The sequence below is a fragment of the Entelurus aequoreus genome, linkage group LG02, assembly GCF_033978785.1.
Source record: "Entelurus aequoreus isolate RoL-2023_Sb linkage group LG02, RoL_Eaeq_v1.1, whole genome shotgun sequence".
In the NCBI taxonomy this organism is placed as follows: Eukaryota; Metazoa; Chordata; class Actinopteri; order Syngnathiformes; family Syngnathidae; genus Entelurus; species Entelurus aequoreus.
Window position 1 is genome coordinate 17840831 of NC_084732.1, and position 21351 is coordinate 17862181.

The 21351-nt window shown below is 37.5% G+C and overlaps 1 protein-coding gene across 4 annotated transcripts in view; it reads left to right on the forward strand.

The window, feature by feature from the left end:
• The window catches only part of LOC133631252 (BTB/POZ domain-containing protein kctd15), a 91304-nt gene that overhangs the window by 56399 nt on the left and 13554 nt on the right, over positions 1–21351 (forward strand). For all 4 annotated transcript variants that reach the window (XM_062023424.1, XM_062023444.1, XM_062023439.1 and 1 more), the window contains one exon: positions 2920–3225. In XM_062023424.1, the coding sequence (XP_061879408.1) occupies positions 2920–3225 (306 nt within the window). The remainder of the gene's footprint in view (positions 1–2919; positions 3226–21351) is intronic.

Below are 21351 nucleotides of genomic sequence, written 5' to 3' on the forward strand. Positions count from 1 at the left end.
TATATATGCGCACTAATTGACTGAAAGAGCACACACTTGGCGCGATGATGTCATGTTATCGATGGAAAAATGCATTTTTAGACCATATGATTTGCCTGAGCGGCTAGGAGACCCCGAGAGTAACAAGCGCTTGCCTTGTTGCCTTTCCATTAAGAACAATAAATTAGTTTTTAGTATAAGTTTGCTGGTTTCAAGAAATGTAATGCCGAGCGCATATCATTATGTCAAGATAATGGCACTAGAATTTACTTAATTTAAAAATATTTTTCAACATATTGAGCAAAAAGGTCTAATTTTTTTTCTACGAAGAAAAGTGCACTTGTTATTAGTGAGAATATACTTATTTTAAGGTATTTTTGGGTTCATTGAGGTTAGCTAATTTTACTTGTTTTGGAAAGTCTTGACAAGCCAAATTTTCTTGTTCTATTGGCAGATAATTTTGCTTAGTTCAAATAAAATACCCCTAATTTTAGTATTTTTCTTTTCTTGTTTTTGAACACTGACTTTTTGCAGTGTGGGCGACCGGTGCAATGGACGTCGAGTGGATCTAGCATAATATTAATGTGCATTAATAAAACAATTCATCTTTGCTGCTAAAAGTATGCGTTCATTCAATTTTGACAGAAAAATTGCATGTATTGCCTGCAATCTGACCATGCAAAAATCATTATACTAACACAAGGGCGTCCAAAGTGCAGCCCACAGATACAGTTTTGTTGGCCCGCAGCATATAGCTGGATTAAAAAAAAATAACAGTAAAAAAATAAAAATAAAAAAGAACAAACATTTGTGATGAAATGCGAAAAAAGCAAAACAATTGATTTTGATTTTTGTAAATACTACTTATAGCTTTGTGTTATAAGTGACAGTGTATTTATTAATATTAGTTATTAGTATCAACATTTCACATTTTTCTCATTACATTACTTTGTTTGTTCTTTTTTTATTTTGACACTTTAACACAAAGCTGACAGTAAGTTTTTATTTAAACATATGTAATGTAGCTTTTTTTTTTTAAACAAAATTAAAATATATTAAAATGGCCCCCATTGAGGTGGGCGGGGTTGAGGTGGGGGGGGGGGTGTATATTGTAGCGTCCCGGAAGAGTTAGTGCTGCAAGGGGCTCTGGGTATTTGTTCTGTTGTGTTTATGTTGTGTTACGGTGCGGATGTTCTCCCGAAATGTGTTTGTCATTCTTGTTTGGTGTGGGTTCACAGTGTGGCGCATATTTTTAACAGTGTTAAAGTTGTTTATACGGACACCCTCAGTGTGACTTGTATGGCTGTTGACCAAGTATGCATTGCATTCTCTTGTGTTTGGGAAAAGCCGTAGATATTATGTCAGCCCTTTGAGACATTTGTGATTTAGGGCTATATAAATAAACATTGATTGATTGATTGATTGATTGATTGACTGGGCCGGCACGCAAAGGAAGTGCCTTTAAGGTTTATTGGCGCTCTGTATTTCTCCCTACGTCCGTGTACACAGCGGCGTTTTAAAAAGTCATACATTTTAACTTTTTGAAACCGATACCGACAATTTTGAAACCGATACCGATAATTTCCGATATTACATTTTAATGCATTTATCGGCCGATAATATCGGCAGTCCGATATTATCGGACCTCCCTAGTTTAGTGTAATTTGACACGGGGCTGAGGCTAAATAATTATTCGTTTAAGGGGTTATCCGGCTTAATGTAGACATAGCCTAGGGGTCGGCAACCTTTACCACTCAAAGAGCCATTTTGGCAAGTTTCACAAATTAAAGAAAGTAATGGGAGCCAGAAAAAAAAAATTAAAATTTAAAATGAAAAACACTGCATACAAAGCTTAAATGCTTTGTGCTATGTTAACCAGGGGTCTCCGACACACGCACCGGCACGCACTTTAATGTGGAAATTTGATGCTAGTGCAGCCCGCGAGTTTGGAATGAATGGCGCTAGATAGCGTCATGCTTGTCAACCCTCTCATTTTTCCCGGGAGACTCCCGAATATCAGAGCGTGATGACACTGCATTTGGCGCCCTCTACAGTCTGCCCTAACAGTGTACCTGCTTAACCATACGTAGAATGCAATTTCAGCTTGCTCACGTAAGTGACAGCAAGGCGTACTAACTCAGCAGCCACACATCTTACACTGACGGTACCAATACCCAGAATCCCATGCAGCCCTAACTCTTCCGCTCAACCAACGCACGGAGAGGGGGGGGGGGGGGGGGGGGGTGTTGATGTGTGGGGGGATTTGGTGGTAGCGGGGGTGTATAATGTAGACCGGAAGAGTTAGGGCTGCATGGGATTCTGGGTAATGGTTGTGTTGTGATTATGTTGTGTTACGGTGGGATGTTCTCCAGAAATGTGTTTTTCATTCTTTTTTGGTGTGGGTTCACAGTGTGGCGCATATTTGTAACGTAACAATGTTAAAGTTGTTTGATACGGCTACCGTCAGTGTAAACTGTGTGGCTGATGAGTAAGTATGCTTTTGTGTGTGCAAGTAATAACAACATGCAACATGTGGCTGGACTGGCACGCTGTATGTAAATGCTATAGAGGACAATTACTGCAGTGCAATTAGGGCACGCCCTTTATTTAGTAATTAGAGTGTAAATAGGATTATATTTTCCCTGGGAGTAATCTATGAGAGACACTGAGATCCATAAATCTCCTGGGAAAATCGGGGGGGTCGGCATGTATGTAGCTGAGCCGCATCAGAGTGGTCAAGGAGCCGCATGCGGCTCCGGAGCCGCGGGTTGCCGACCCCTGACATAGCCTAACTCTAGTGGTTGCAATTTACATTAAAAAAAAGATGATAAAGCAAGTTGGACCTGGCCTCCCGTCCAATGCCAACGACAACCACAGCAATAACAATATTGTTTACATGGCTGCCCCTCTGACTGTGGACGCTTCAAACGCCCCCTGCAGGACTTCCAGCTGCTGTACGAGGAGGCGCGCTACTACCAGCTGACGCCCATGATCAAGGAGCTGGAGCGCTGGAAGCAGGAGCGCGAGCAGCGGCGCATGGCGCAGCCCTGCGACTGCCTGGTGGTGCGCGTCACCCCCGACCTGGGCGAGCGGATCGCCCTCAGCGGCGAGAAGGTCCTCATCGAGGAGATCTTCCCCGAGACGGGAGACGTCATGTGCAACTCCGTCAACGCCGGCTGGAACCAGGACCCGACGCACGTCATCCGCTTCCCCCTCAATGGCTACTGCAGGCTCAACTCCGTCCAGGTAAGAACAGTTTCTCCAACTCTTCATTATGAAGCGATGACTTATTGAGTCTCGGATAGCTTATAAAGATATTATGTAAATGTAGCGCACGGATCCTAATTGAGGTGTGAATCTTTGGGCGCCTCACGATCAGATTCTGATTCCTGAGGTGATGATTCCATTCAGAGTCGATTCTTGATTCAGAATCAATTCTCAACATGATTCTCGATTCAAACCGATTCTCGCAATGTATTATTTGCTATAATAAATATAAAGGAAGTTTCTCAAAACAGAGGTTCGGTGAGTCGGCCTCTGGGGTTCGGCGGAGCCTCCGCCGCGGAGGTCAGGACACACCCGACTCATTGTGTAAATAAAAACTTCTCCCTATCGGTGTATTATGGATACCCCCAAACAATGTTCACTCTAATTTTCCATATGCGGGAGCAAACGCAAAAACTCCTTGAGACTTACTCAGTGGCTTAGTGGTTAGAGTGTCCGCCCTGAGATCGGTAGGTTGTCATACCAAAGACTATAAAAATGGGACCCATTACCTCCCTGCTTGGCACTCAGCATCAAGGCTTGGAATTGGGGGGTTAAATCACCAAAAATGATTCCCAAGCGCGGCACCACTGCTGCTCACTGCTCCCCTCACCTCCCAGGGGGTGAACAAGGGTAATGGGTCAAATGCATAGGACAAATTTCACCACATCTAGTGTGTGACAATCATTGGTACTTTAACTTAGATGTGCACACTGTGGCCACACCAGCAGCACACCTGTCCCAAACCTGACTAAATACCAAGTTAAATGTTTTATTACTATAATCAAATGACAGCTGTCATTTCCATGGAATTATTTTCTAAAATAAGTGTTTTGGCCCAATTACAATGACAGTAACACAACATATTGTTTTTCATGAGCTGTGTACTAGTATTGTATGTCTGGGTGGGGGTCCTGCTTTGGAAATAATTTGTACCCCTTTCCGATATCGCATTTAGTTCCCACTAAAACATTCACATGTTGCACAATGAGATGTAAACATGGGATCATGTTTACATTCCTGTAACTTTCTGTTTGTAAAATATATCTTTATTAGTATTTTTTTAATATAATAACATCATTTCATGATTAATATTTATAAATTAAGATTAAATTAAGAAAAAGAAAAAAAAAATTCACTAAATAAGGGTTCGGGGAATGCGCATATGAAACTGGTGGGGTTCAGTACCTCCAACAAGGTTAAGAACCACTGCTCTAACCTCAAGGCCATTGCGCTGATATCCATGACCGTTAGTTTTACGCCTACAAAAGTAGCATGCTAACTGTTAGCATGCTAGCACCTAAAGTGGCAGCATTGATTACAGAGAGTGCTACATGTCCTAAATGAGTTAAACATTTTGACTTTGCAACAGTTAGAATGAGTACAACTTCAAAAGGGTTCATGACAACTTGATGGTTAGAGTGTCCGCCCTGTGATCGGTAGGTGGTGAGTTCCGGCCGAGGGGGCCAGAATGGGACCTAATACCTCCCTGCTTGGCACTCGGCATCAAGGGTTGGAATTGGGGGTTAAATCACCAAAATGATTCCCGAGCGTGGTCACCGCTGCTGTTTACTGCTCCCCTCACCCCCCAGGGGGTGGAACAAGGAACGAGGGGATGGGTCAAATAGCCCTTTGAGACACTTGTGATTTAGGGCTATATAAATAAACATTGATTGATTGATTGATTGAAATGCAGAGGGTAATTTCACCACACCTAGTGTGTGTGTGAGACTATCAGCGGTACTTTAACGTTAATGACCACGCAGAAACGTAACCCAAGCCTTTATCTCTTCGTTGGGGGCCGTCATTGTTGTTGTTGTCTGGGTGACCCTTGTAGACACGAGTCTTAGATGCATGATTGGACGTGGGATTTCAAGACGTAAGCCAAAAGAACGTGTCAGTTATACAAACCCCGTTTCCATATGAGTTGGGAAATTGTGTTAGATGTAAATATAAACGGAATACAATGATTTGCAAATCATTTTCAACCCATATTCAGTTGAATATGCTACAAAGACAACATATTTGATGTTCAAACGGATACTTTTTTTTGTTTTTTTTTGCAAATAATCATTAACTTTAGAATTTGATGCCAGCAACACGTGACAAGGAAGTTGGGTACGGTGGCAATAAATACTGATAAAGTTGAGGAATGCTCATCAAACACTTATTTGGAACATCCCACAGGTGAACAGGCAAATTGGGAACAGGTGGGTGCCATGATTGGGTATAAAAGTAGATTCCATGAAATGCTCAGTCATTCACAAACAAGGATGGGGCGAGGGTCACCACTTTGTCAACAAATGCGTGAGCAAATTGTTGAACAGTTTAAGAAAAACCTTTCTCAACCAGCTATTGCAAGGAATTTAGGGATTTCACCATCTATGGTCCTTAATATCATCAAAGGGTTCAGAGAATCTGGAGAAATCACTGCACGTAAGCAGCTAAGCCCGTGACCTTCGATCCCTCAGGCTGTACTGCATCAACAAGCGACATCGGTGTGTAAAGGATATCACCACATGGGCTCAGGAACACTTCAGAAACCCACTGTCAGTAACTACAGTTGGTCGCTACATCTGTAAGTGCAAGTTAAAACTCTCCTATGCAAAGCGAAAACCGTTTATCAACAACACCCAGAAACGCCGTCGGCTTCGCTGGGCCTGAGCTCATCTAAGATGGACTGATACAAAGTGGAAAAGTGTTCTGTGGTCTGACGAGTCCACATTTCAAATTGTTTTCGGAAACTGTGGACGTCGTGTCCTCCGGACCAAAGAGGAAATAAAACCATCCGGATTGTTATAGGCGCAAAGTTGACAAGCCAGCATCTGTGATGGTATGGGGGTGTATTAGTGTATTACTTACACATCTGTGAAGGCGCCATTAATGCTGAAAGGTACATACAGGTTTTGAAACAACATATGTTGCCATCCAAGCAACGTTACCATGGACGCCCCTGCTTATTTCAGCAAGACAATGCCAAGCCACGTGTTACATCAACGTGGCTTCATAGTAAAAGAGTGCGGGTACTAGACTGGCCTGCCTGTAGTCCAGACCTGTCTCCCATTGAAAATGTGTGGCGCATTATGAAGCCTAAAATACCACAACGGAGAAGCTTCAAAAATGTGTCTCCTCAGTTCCCAAACGTTTACTGAGTGTTGTTAAAAGGAAAGGCCATGTAACACAGTGGTGAACATGCCCTTTCCCAACTACTTTGGCACATGTTGCAGCCATGAAATTCTAAGTTAATTATTATTTGCAAAAAAAAAATAAAGTTTATGAGTTTGAACATCAAATATCTTGTCTTTGTAGTTCATTCAATTGAATATGGGTTGAAAAGGATTTGCAAATCATTGTATTCCGTTTATATTTACATCTAACACAATTTCCCAACTCATATGGAAACGGGGTTTGTAATCGTGTCCTCGCCACGGCCTCGAGACGTGCTTAGCCTACTCCTATTCCATCCCCGCCGTTGTTTCCGTGTACTCACAGTAGCACGTTTTTGTCGTAGGGAAAACAAAAGTAGTTTTCCAGTCGCGTTGCCCGGAGAGGAAAACATCGGCCTCACACCACCACACACTTGATTGCTCACACGTACACACAAGGATCCTTCCTTCCCTCCAGCACCCAAAGAGAGCCTCTCCTAGGCAGCACTCTGACACCTCCACCTCCCACCCGCCAGCGTGAGGAGACCACCTGCGGGGAAGGGGAGTCCAGCGAGCGGGACAAAGCACGCATGGACTGCGGCCATGTTTTCCTGCGGAAAAAAAAAAAAAAAAAAGGAGCACTGGAAAGGGCTGGAGGAGGATCGGGGGTGGGGGGGGTTGGTTGGCGAAGGGAAGGAATGATATGCATAATTTACACTTTACTCCTTTTTAAGACAGCGCTCCTTAAAAAAAAAAAAGGCTCCAATATAACAACGCTCAAGGCCATTGAAATACACGTATTGCATTTTTTAATACCATACTTACAATTTCTCAAACAGCCTCAACCGGTTTATACTTCTTTTATAGATTTTTAAATGACTTGCAATATAATTAATTGGCGGCATCAACTAACACAACATTTTCCCACTCTGTTTACCAGCCGGCGTGATTATGGGATGGCAGCGCCACGTCCTAATTGGACGCTTTGAATGAAGAGGCGAGCGGAGATTAAAAAAAGCCCAGATAAAAGCCACTAATTAATAGTGATGATAGCACTCGTTTCATAATTGGACATTTATTATATATTACTAGCAACCTGTCTACAATTTTAAATAAGTTAACTTATATCTACGACTTTATTTGTGTTCAACCGCTTGCCTTCAATAATAGATATCTTAACTATGATTTTGTTCCCTGTTTTAGCATTGTGAGGATGTTCCCACTGAATTTTAACGACAATAAAAGTCATTAAATAGAGGAAAAATTGCGAAAATAGTGTATAAATCACAGAATTTGTAATGCCAAACCAGTTTGATTTGGCAGTTTTAAACTTCAAAAAACTTCAAAATAAAAAAATCCTATTTTTGATATACTGTCAGGATGATAAGCCCCTGGTGAGTATGTGAGTACTTATCTAAGTGATTAAGCCTTTACACAACACTAATTGAAGTACTTAGACATTTCTCAAATTTACCCCAAAACCATTTTTAACTTCAATAAATTAGTTTTGAATATGAATTTTATTAAGATTTTTTTTATAATATTTTCATTAGTAACATTTCCTTGCTCAGTTCATTGGCGGAGCAAAAAAAACAAGCCCTTAATGTAGTAGATACCAGTCTTTCTTAACCCGAGGGCCCAAAGTTGGGCCGCGAGCACCCCTCATATAATTATATGAAATGTAATATGGTATATTTTTTGTCACCTGGGCTGTCGCGGAACTCACTTGTAATACAATTTTCCACCACTTGTGGCAGTAATGACAATATCAAATTATTGAATATGATTACTAATTCAGTGTTAATATTTGAGCGGGTCCCGGGGCCCCTCTGTAGTGGCAAAGTTAGACCGTGAGGTCAAAAAGTTTTAAAAACCATTGGTATATACAATACAATATTTACTTTTGTGTTTACTTATTATATAAATTATATATCTTATGTATATATATTTATATGTAAACATATATGTATATAAATATGTATATGTATACATATGTATGTATATGTATATGTATATACAGTATATGTACCGATGTATACATGTATATTTACAGTATATGTATATACACACATATATAAATACATATTTTTTAGTTATAATTTTTTGACATAATTTTAACAATTGTTGGTGATTTTCCAAAGGACATCCCAAAGTCCTACTGTCGAAAAACAAATATGGTTCCTTTGAATAAAAAAGTTACTGTTTACTTTTATGTTTACTTTATTATTCAAATCATGTATATTTATATATATTTATATGTATACATATATGTATGCATGTATTGTGTGTGTATATGTATATATATGTATATGTATAGATATATGTATGTATGTATACCCATTGGGTTGAGTTTTTCCTTGCCCTGATGTGGGATCTGAGCTGAGGATGTCATTGTGGCTTGTGCAGCCCTTTGAGACACTCGTGATTTAGGGCTATATAAATAAGCTTTGATTGATTGAGGTATGTATATGCACATATATATATATATATATATATATATATATATATATATATATATATATATATATATATATATATATATATATATATATATATATATATATATATATATATATATATATATATATATATATATATTTTTTTTTTTTTTTTTTTTTTTAATTATAATTTTTTATATCATTTTAACAATTGTTGTCGATTTTCTAAAGGACATCCCAAAGTTCTACTGTCGAAAAACAAATATGGTTCCTTTGAGTAAAAAATCTACTATTGTTGAATATATTTATTACATTGATAGTTTCTGATCATCTGTTTAGGATAAACTACATGCTCCTTGCACAGCCATGCAATCAGGGTCCATTTTAAACCTTCACCTGTGTTAGCAAATATGGTTCCTCCTGTAAATACAACATAAGACTCATTGAGTCAAAGAGGCGTCCACGTAAGAGGAGAACTTTCCAAACACTCCCTCTGTCCTCCCTCATTGTTTCCCGACAGGCTATGAGAAGGTTAGCGAAGTAATCCTGGACTTAGCCACCAGACAATATGCTTGTCATCTGATTACAGTGCGGGACCCCGACCCAGGGGAAGACACGAACGCAGCCACACCCTGCCCGCAGAGGACGGTTTACAGTAATTTAAAGGGGCGGCAAACACAGTCCTGTCTGGAACAGAGTGTTTATGCCGTCTTGACAGGAAAGACAACACGTTATAAACGTTTCAATACTCGTTCGATCCGTTTGGGTTGGTCAATACATTGCAAAATTAATAGGAATCTGACCTTTGGACTACGCTATCTTGGCCATCTTGTGTTGCATAAGCAAGTAAAACAAATATGGTTCTTGCTTTTGTAGAAGGAAATCACTGAAGCAATACAAATTTTAACCTGTGTTTTAAAGTTCCCATATGATAGTATTTTTCACCCCTTTGTAGTAGGTTTTGGTAAACATAACGTTTTGTGTGTCTGTAGCATTATTGCTGATTAGCGCAACAAGGGTGTGTCTCCAAAAAGCACTTTTGTGCACTTTATTTAGTCTAGTCCCAATACCAACATTTTGGTACCGGTACCAGTAACAAAATTATTTCGATACTTTTCGGTACTTTTCTATATAAAGGGGACCACAAAAAATTGCATTTATTGCTTTATTTTAACAAAAAATCTTACGGTACATTAAACATATGTTTCTTATTGCATGTTAGTCCTTAAATAAAATAGTGAACATACAAGACAACTTGTCTTTTATTAGTAAGTAAGCAAACAAAGGCTCCTAATGTAGCTGCTGGCATATGCAGTAACATATTGTGTCATTTTCCATTCTATTATTTTGTCAAAATTATCAAGGACAAGTGGTAGAAAATTAATTATTAATCTACTTGTTCATTTACTGTTAATATCTGCTTACTTTCTCTTTTAACATGTTCTATCTACACTTCTGTTAAAATGTAATATTTACTTATTCTTCTGTTGTTTGATACTTTACATTAGTTTTGGATGATACCACAAATTTGGGTATCAATCCGATACCAAGTCGTTACAGGATTACTTTATATATTGGTCATATATAAAGTCCTGATGTGTCCAGAGACATCTTTCCTGAGTTTATAAACATAATATAAATTCCAAAAAAAACAAAAGAAGATGTTGTGATGCCAAAAAATATTGAGGTAATCATAGTAGTAGTGACTAGATACGCTCTTGTACTTGGTATCATTACAGTGGATGTCAGGTGTAGATCCACCAATGGCGTTTGTTTACATTTTGGTACTTTTTAGAGGCGGTATAGTACCGAGTATGATTCATTAGTATCGCGGTACTATACTAATACCGGTATACCGTACAAACCTAATTTAGTCTCACATACACTGTAACTGAGCACTCGTCCAACTCGATAGAAGTTACAATAGATATCACGCAGAACATCGTAAGGAGTTGGGCAGGTGGACACAAACTTTAGCAACACTAGCAAAAGTGCTAACATTACTTTGCGCTCATATTTTAACAGCAAAATCATGGTAAGTTTGCATATTCGCAAATGAAAATACGATTCTCAAGCTTACAACGCCCACGTCTGCCGCTGACTGGTAAACTAGGAATGGGTACCGAATCCTGTACTTTTTTGGCACCTACCGAATTCCGCCGTTAAAACCCGGAAAATTCAACAGTGCCATATTACGGTACTTGGGTTGCGCGTGACGTCACGCCCGATTGCCAACTTTTAGCCTCTTTCCACTTGGCAATCACTCCAGCAGCACTGAGTGAGTGCGGACTCAACTAAACTTACTCTAGGTAATGTTGCAATTTTCAACAAAAAAACTAATCAAATAACGCTCCAAAATACATAATGTAATGCGACACTTTTCCAAAAATGTGCCAGGTTGATGCTAAAATACATTGGCTTTGTTATTGACATGTTATTGATTAGCATTAGCAACTTTACATGGCGATTTCAACACTTCCAAATTTGTTAATGAAAACTACAACTAGGGGCAGCACGGTGAAACAGGGGTTAGTGCGTGTGCCTCGCAATATGAAGGTTCTGGGTTCAATCCTGGGCTCAGGATCTTTCTGTGTGGAGTTTGCAAGTTCTCCCCGTGACTGCGTGGGTTCCCTCCGGGTACTCCGGCTTCCTCCCACTTCCAAAGACATGCACCTGGGGATAGGTTGATTGGCAACACTAAATTGGCCCTAGTGTGTGAATGTGAGTGTGAATGTTGTCTGTCTATCTGTGTTTGCCCTGTGATGAGATGGCGACTTGTCCAGGGTGTACCCCGCCTTCCGCCCAAATGCAGCTGAGATAGGCTCCAGCACCCCCCGTGACCCCGAACGGGACAAGCGGTAGAAAATGGATGGATGGAAAACTACAACTAAGATGCACGTCACTACCAAACAGCTGTTCTGTAATAAGTACAATGCTTACAGTATTGACACTTTTAAGGGCGCAACAAAAAACAAATAAACACACCATAAATTATACCCTGCTGCCATTTATAGTCTTGGGAGTTGCAACTGTAACTGCAACTTATTAACTTGCAAATGATAATATGATGATGATAATAATAATAATAATTATAATAGATTTTATTTGTAAAAAGCACTTTACGTTGAGTAAACAACCTCAAAGTGCTACAGTGTATTAAAAAAATAAAAAGATAATAAAAAATAAAAAATAAAACAGCCAAATAGCTAGAACTAGTATGCATATATCTAAAAAAAAAAGGCTTTTTTAAAAAGAAAGGTTTTTAAGCCTTTTTTAAAAGCATCCACAGTCTGTGGTGCCCTCAGGTGGACAGGGAGAGCGTTCCACAGACTGGGAGCGGCGGCTGTTCGTAGCTTTGTCCTCGGAGGTTGGAGGAGGCTAGCCTGTCCGGAACGGAGGTGTCGAATGGAGGATTTGGGGGTGAGTAGTTCTTTGAGGTAGAGGGGGGCATTTCCATGGAGGCACTGGGAGACTTTGTATTCAATCCTGAGTGGAACAGGAAGCCAGTGAAGGGATTTGAGAATTGGTGTGATATGGTCATATTTCCGATAAAACAAGATATACCAACTGGACAGCAGTTATCATAATCAGCAAATTTTAAAATATTGCAATAAAAATGAGATTTACCAAACACAATGAATATTTTTTAACATGCAAAAATACAGAGCCCCTAAAGGGACATGGGGGAAATATTTTTTTAAATAATTTTATTTTTTATTTTTATTTTTTTAGACATGTATCTCGTGCGCACGAGAAACTTTTTATAAAGTTATAAAAAAAAAAAGTATATATATATATATATATATAATTTTGTATTTTTTTATTTTTTTAGACAGCGCTCGAGAATTTTTTTTTTTGAAGCAAATTTTTGAGAAAGTTTCTCGTGCGCACGAGATACAACAAAATAATATTTTTTTAATTTTTTTTTTATAACTTTATAAAAAGTTTCTCGTGCGCACGAGAAACTATCTCGAGATACATGTCTAAAAAAAAAAGAAAATACAAAAAATCAATAATTTTTATTTTTTATTTTTTATAACTTTATAAAAAGTTTCTCGTGCGCACGAGAGATAGTTTCTCGTGCGCACGACATACATGTCTAAAAAAACGAAAAATTTAAAAAAATTTATACAAAAAATATTTCCCCCATGTCCCTTTAGGGCAGGGGTCGGCAACCCAAAATGTTGAAAGAGCCATATTGGACCAAAAATACAAAAACAAATCTGTCTGGAGCCGCAAAAAATTAAAAGCCATATTACATGTGTCATGAGATATAAATTTAATTAAGAGGACTTAAAGGAAACTAAATGACCTCAAATATACCTACAAATGAGGCATAATGATGCAATATTAGTGTACATATCGCTAGCCTAAATAGCATGTTAGCATTGATTAGCTTGCAGTCATGCAGTGACCAAATATGTCTGATTAGCACTCCACACAAGTCAATAACATCAACAAAACTCACCTCATGCACAACGTTAAAAGTGTGGTGGACAAAATGAGACAGAAAAAGAAGTGGCATAAAACACGTCCTAGAAAGTCGGAGAAAGTTATACATGTAAACAAACTACGGTGAGTTCAAGGACCGCCAAAATTAGTAGGACAAAACGGCGCTCGCCAAATACTCGAATCAGTGAAGCATGTTTAATATAAACAGTGTGCTTTATAACATTTAGGGAGGTTTGTGTCATGTTTGTCCTCCTACAGAAACCATACTAAAACAAAAAATTGATTTTTTTCCCCTCATCTTTTTCCATTCTTCATACATTTTTGAAAAATCTCCAGAGAGCCACTAGGGCGGCGCTAAAGAGCCGCATGCGGCTCTAGAGCCGCGGGTTGCCGACCCCTGCATTAGGGGCTCCGTACAAAAATTTTGTAAAACTGGTTATCGCTGAATACCAGTATCGATTCCCAGCTACTAGAAACTAGTACCGTATCAAGTCAAATGTGAACGGTGCCCATCCCTTTAGGTAACATCGATTGATTTTTAAGATGTGTAGCGAAGCCTGGTTTACAACGCTGCCTTCTGTCAAGCGGTGGGCGGGTCAATGGCGGTATCATGGTCACGAGGAAGGTGTTTTTGCATGAAAATATGCAACTTTAAAAGCAAGCGCCTCATCCCTTAGATGTTTCACAGGCCTGGGGCCCATGAACAAGCTCAAAGACACAAATTACTATCAGGACGTCATTGAAACATCAAAATAGAGGACCTTTAAGATGTAATTGCACTGTGTGCTACCATTGCATGTGCATAACGATCTTGTATTTACTTATGTTTAGTCTTCCTCCGTGATTCGCCGTGAAGTCACGAGTGGAATTTTTCGGGTTCTAATACAAACCACCTGCGCTCTGATGTCCTTCCAGTGGAGGGGAAAAAACAGAGCTGCAAAAGGCGCTCAACAGAGGGAAAACATTTAGCCAGACGTGCAAACAAAAGCCAGGGAGAGGGGCCGGGCGGCCCATACATCACAGTGATGAAGCACTCGGATCACAGCCCAGCCAATCCGTCCTCCATCAACGTGACAGTGGCAGTGAAGGAGCTCCTTGTACGCCCGCCTCCTCCTCCCCTCGGCCACCGCGTGGAAGAACGCGAGCCGCCGCAGCACCCTCTGACATGTCACACTACACACACTACAAGTCCATCAATCTGACGGAGTGGACACACACACACACACACACACACAATGCTGGGCTACAACGTGACATAAAGATGGCCCCAATGTCAAACTTTAGGTCCATGAACAAAACTAAGGCAAGAGGGCTTATTACTGTCATGTGACCATTGCTGTGGAAAAAAACCTCATAAGGACACTCTTAGTCTACAGCAGACCTGGGCAAATTGAGGCCCGGGGGCCACATGCGGCCCGTTAAGCTTTTCAATCTGGACCGCCGGACATTCCCAAATAATTGTTTTAGATCTTTAAGATGGAAGTGTAGCTGCCATTATGATGTGCAGTGATGTTTTCTAATGACCGTAAGTCTTCAACTATACAAAGTATTTCAATGGTTGGAATCTGTGCTTTTGCATGATATACCAGTTACTATGGTCATCTAATTAGTTACTATGGTAATCTAATTAGTCACTATGGTCATTTAAGTCATAGCACCTCAGACGAGGCACTAAGCAGTGTGGGTGGGAAGCGTTTCCACAGAGTGTTTCAATCGGGAGATTTTTACAACAAAGTTATAAAACTTAGTGATGTATCAGATATATCAGATTGTAGGTGGGGGGTTTTTTACCCTTCGGGTTCATATTTCGCTGTGTTTGTTGCAGTTTTGTTGCGTTTCACTTGATTGTAAAATATGTCCATCAAATATGACGTTCATATTTTGTCAATAGTCAGTATTTTATCGTTCATAGAAATTTTTTAATATGTCATTATGTTTTTAGCATTCAATCCGACATTATTGTGAGGTTTTGTATTAGTGATCCTAAAAATAGATATGCCGGCCCCCAGACACATTTTTTTCTCTAAATTTGGACCCCCGAGTCAAACTAATTGCCCAGGCCTGGTCTACGGTATATCTGATATTGATATGGGATATCCGCATAAACACAAATTTACTTCACTTCCTCTTTTTGGTATTTTAGTGAAATCATTCACAAAAGGTAAACATGGTAGGCTATAGGCTACTCGGAGCGAGCAGCTACACAACAGCTAAGCACACAATCTAGACACACATAATACGTGTCCTCGCTTGAACAATATTGCAGCCTAAAAAATTTGTCAATACAAACAAGTATCATATCATTATAGTTGCATAGTACTTATACGTTCAAGTCTCCAAGACAGAAGCGTATTGGAAAGCATCCAGTAACAAACGTGTCCGCATCATTCAACTTAACTTTATGATTTTTTTGTGGCAGCATAAGACATCATAAGTTAATTCTAGATGGTTAATAATAAATAGGTTAGTGTTTCTCATACCTACCATTGTTCTCTGTTTGACTCATTTCACTTAATCCAGTTTTTTTTTTTAACTTTCCACACTACAGTATAATAAACGTATGTATTATCTGTGCCGATATCGTATCCAATCAATATCGGTATCGGCCAGTACTCAAGGCACCAACACAGCCTTCCCTTGCCACTTCAAGGTTTACTCAGTGCATCATAGATTTTAAAATACTACGGACTACATTGAGATTTGAGTATCCACTTAAGTTTCATGTTAAAATGGCATAGGTTTTTAGAGTGGGTGAAGTGTCATAAGTGGACGTGTTTATAAGAGTTTCTAAAAACTGTGTGACGTGCTTATAAGACATTAAATGCATACAATATTTATATACATCCTAAAATAAATAATAAAGACGTGGTGACCTCCTGAATTACGTGGCGTAACTCAAATGTTCCAAACCAAAATGTCTTCTCTAGTTGCACAAAAAATCGATTCACTTCCGAATCGTGATTTGTATTCCTCCCGATTCTAACAAAATTAATATTTAAAAAAAATAAAAAAATTAAATAAAAAAATTAATAATAAAAAAAAAATTATATATATATATATATATATATATATATATATATATATATATATATATATATATATATACTGTATATATACATATACGTTATGTCAGGAAAAAACACAGAGGCTATTTTCTCCCGACAAGCCTGTTTCGCAGGTTTCCCTGCTCTTCACAGGACTTTCCTCTGAAACCTGCTAAAACTTTTGTTCACTTCCTGTTCTCAATTTATTCACAATATACACCATAAGTAATCACAATAAAAATACATAAATAATACTCGGTGAAGTAAGTTACATTTCATATAGTGAGATGAGTAAGATTATTTTGAAAATGAACGGATGGATGAAATAAATTCGGAATGTTTATCATGGCTCTTCTTCTTTAAGTTTGAAGAGTTTCTTGAAGTGGATCATATTAGTACATTGTTTGATTGCTTTGCTTAATCCATTCCATAATTTAATTCCACATACTGATATACTGAAGGTCTGAGCGCTGTATAACGGATAAACCACAGAAACCTCAACTATATATATATATATATATATATATATATATATAGATAGATAGATAGATAGATAGATAGATAGATAGATAGATAGATAGATAGATAGATAGATAGATAGATAGATAGATAGATATATATATATATATATATATATATATATATATATATATATATATATATATATATATATATATATATATATATATATATATATATATATACATGTATATATATATATATATATATATATATATATATATATATATATATATATATATATATATATATATATATACATATACATAAATATGTATATTTTTATATACATATCTATGCATATATATTTTTTTATTTTTTTTATTTTTAATGAATTATTTTATATATATATATATATATATATATATATATATATATATATATATATATATATATATATATATATATATATATATAATATACAAAAACATGGTTTTAGGCCATCTCCTTGCAACCACAAGAAGATTTTTTAACCTGTAATCTGTTTTGAAAAGTTTCATTACGAATATGATACCAAATAATACATTGTGAGAATTGGTTTGAATCGAGAATCTTGTTGAATTGAGAATAAATTCTGAATCCATTTGTCACCCCAGGAATCAGAGTCGGATCAAATCGCCAGGCGCCCAAAGATTCACACCCCTGGTTTTACGTTCTGCTCCTTTTTTACTATCTTAGATTTCACCAGAAGCTTTGAAAAATACTTAGAAAAGCGTAAACTCAAATTAGGTAGAAAACAGGGTTCAGAAGTCAAATTCATTGTTGATGTACAGTATAAGGGAACAATTATTCAGAAATGCAGAGAAAAGGAAGACGTAGATTAATTTATAAAGAACATTTGTAAAACAGACTACTGCCCCAAAGGGCTGTACAGATTAAAACAGAAAGGTAAAATATTAGAAATAATAACAATAATCAAAATCACAATAAGCTCAAAGCATTCTATAAAACACAGTTAAAATGCATTAAAAATTGTGCAAAAAACACACAAAGGTAAAAAAATTACAAATATAAAAATAATAAAAATCACAATAAATACAGAACATTCTATAACTAAAACACAATTAACAATGGATAAAAATAAAAAGATAAAAATGTCCAGCTCAGCTTGTCTTAATTGCCAAGTGTGTTTATAAAGAAGTTTTAAAAGTTGTCTGGGCACCGTTTTTGCTGCTTTTCTCTGTTTTGGGTAAACTGTACATGCAGACCTTGTGTGGACCCGCCTATGCTTCACAGGTATTTAGACCCGGGGGGCTAGCTGGAGGGCGGGGTGGGCCTTCCCTTCACCATCACATTAACCTGACCCTGAAGGGCTGTTTGTGTGATTCATTCATTCTTCTTTCTTTACATCGAGCACTCGCCTTACAGCTACTGGCTAATGTGCCGCATGGAAGAATATATCACACTGGTTGTTGTTGTTTTTTGCCTCACAAAGATGCTTTTGTGAATTGAAAGCTTTTTTATGTGTGAGGATTACTCACCCGTAGTGGCGGATTTGTCACCCTAAAAGATATACATTGCATATGATGTGTCACTTTATGTGTGTGTGTGTGTAGTCTGGTGGTCCTCAATATTACATTGTGATCCGCTTTCCACCCACTTTGACTACCGCCTTGGAAATATCAGCTGCTGAGAAGTTAGCGCAGCGAGACCTACGCAAATGTACGGCTTCCTCGTTCCCATGGCGACCAGCGCTTGCCTGACAGCTCAGTGAGAGGAGGTTTTCTGATGGATCGCATAGGACAGGGGTCGGCAATCCAAAATGTTGAAAGAGCCATGCTGGACCAAAAATACAAAAAAACTAATCTGTCGGGAGCCGCAAAAAATGAAAAGCCGTATATAAGTCTCATTATGAAGACAAAACATGACGTAAGTGTCTATATTTGCTATAATAGCCTACTGTCAAAATGACTATGTGTCGCAGGCTAAAGCAAATCTTCGTTGACAGAAATGTTGAAATGTAATATTTATTCTACACATTTTTACAACCATTAGTAAATCAGAGGCTACTCAGAAGGTGAGATAACTCCTGGAAATGACAGGTATAGATGTGTGTGTCCAAGTTAAAGGAAATGGCATCTTTTAATAGATGTACGTTTGTATTACAATCTTTGGCAAGCTAGGTAATGTTTGCTGTGGTCTGGAACAACATGGCACACAAACAACTATCTGAAATGCAGCCAATATTCCATAGAGATAATGTGTCATGAGACATGCAAAACTAAATTATATACAAAGAGGATATAAGTAAAGGAAATTCAATTAGCGCAAATATACCTGCAAATGAGGCATAATGATGCAATATGGACATACAGCTAGCCTAAATAGCATGTTAGCATTGAATAGCTTGCAGTTATGCAGTGACCAAATATGCCTGATTAGCACTCCAACAAGTCAATAACATCAACAAAGCGCACCTTTGTGCATTCACGCACAGCATAAAACATTTGGTGGACAAAATGAGACAAAGAAAGAGTGAAAGATTTGAACATGTAAACAAACTGTTGCGTCCCAGTCCACACTATGGTGAGTTCAAGAACCGCCTAAATCAGTAGGAGAAAACGATGTTCACCAAATAGTCTCATCAGTGAAGCATACACACAAACATATTAAACAGTGGGCTTTCTAACAATTGGGAAGGTTTGTGTCATGTTTGTCCTCAAACAAAAAACATACTAAAACCCAAAAAATATTTTCCTCCATCTTTTTCCATTTTTAATCCTTTTTTAGAAATGCTCCAGGGAGCCACTAGAAAAAACCGGCATGCGGCTCGAGAGCCACGGGTTGCTGACCCCCGGCTTAGGATGATTGGGTAGCAAAGATGTTTCTTTTTTAAATATTACACAAAACTTTTTATTTTATCAACACAATTTGTTCAGTTTTTGTTCAAATGTAATACAAAAAAAATGTACCAATCACATTTTCGTTAGAAGCCGCATCATGTTTGTTTGGAATTCCAAAAGACTTTGCAATAAATCTAACACAGCACGCATCATGTTTTTGTTTAAAAAGTGTTTAATTAAGTCGTAGTGTGCATTATTGCCCCCTGCAGGAGCGGAAGGGAATAGTATCAACCGCAGTTTACTGTTCAATACTATCTGCATATTTGATTAGGGCCGTCAAGTTTATTGTGTTTCCTCATCACTAAAAATATTGCAATAAAGATGTTTAAACGCAGATTAATTGCAGGATTTATTTTGAACGCATAGGCTTTTTTTTTACCCTAACCAGGGTTTAAAAAATGCAACTGAGCATGTTGCAATCAGCCCCTGTAAGCACTTCCTGTGTACCAACTGCCATTAATCGCAATTTAAAAAAGTGTGATTAATAAGATTTTTAAAGAGATTCTAATTTCACAGCACTAATATTACTTTTTTTTACATTAAATCAGATCAACCTAAAGTTAAAACAATCCCCCACTATATACTATGAGAAGGACTGGTGTGGACGGAGAGTCATTTTGGTTTGTTTTGTTCAAAATAAATTAATGAAATTTGTGCATAGGGGCGGCATAGCTCGGTTGGTAGAGTGGCCGTGCCAGCAACTTGAGGGTTCCAGGTTCGATTCCCGCTTCCGCCATCCTAGTCACTGCCGTTATACATATATATATACATATATATATATATATACATATATATATATATACCTATACATATATATACATACATATATACATACATACATATATACATACATATATATATACATATATGTATATACATATATATACATACATACATACATACATATATATATACACATATATATATACATATATATATACATATATATATATATATATATATATACACATATATATATATATATATATATATATATATATATATATATATATATATATATATATATATATATATATATATATATATATATATATGTGTATATATATATATATTGTCTTTATATTCCAGCGAGTTAATCCGTTTTGTCATTTAACATTGTCACATTATTAGTTAAGTTAAAGTTAAAGTACCAATGATTGTCACTTGATGGGAAAATTAATTTTTAGACAATATGATTTGCCTGCGCGGCTAGGAGACACAGAGAGTAACATGCGGTAGAAAATGGATTAGAAATGAAAGATAACATTTTTTTTTAAAAATTAAAAAAAACTTTAAAAAATTAAAAATACAAATAAAAAATTTAACTTGGGACTTTCCGTGGGCCGGATTTTGCATGCTGGGGGGCCGGATCTGGCCCACGGGCCGTAGTTTGGGGACCCCTGCACTAGAGAAAAGCGCTATATATATATAATTCACTTCACTTATTTCTATCGACAATTATGGATATTAAACAATGTTCTAATTTCGGGAAAAAATAATTTTCAAGGGAAATAATTGGTTAGATAGATAGATAGATAGTACTTTATTGATTCCTTCAGGAGAGTTTCCTCTGGAAAATTAAAAGGCCAAAATGCGTCCGTTCTCCTTTTTCCGTCTTTATACATTGTCTGCTTGTAAGTACTCTGTGATTGTGCGCTGCCGAACA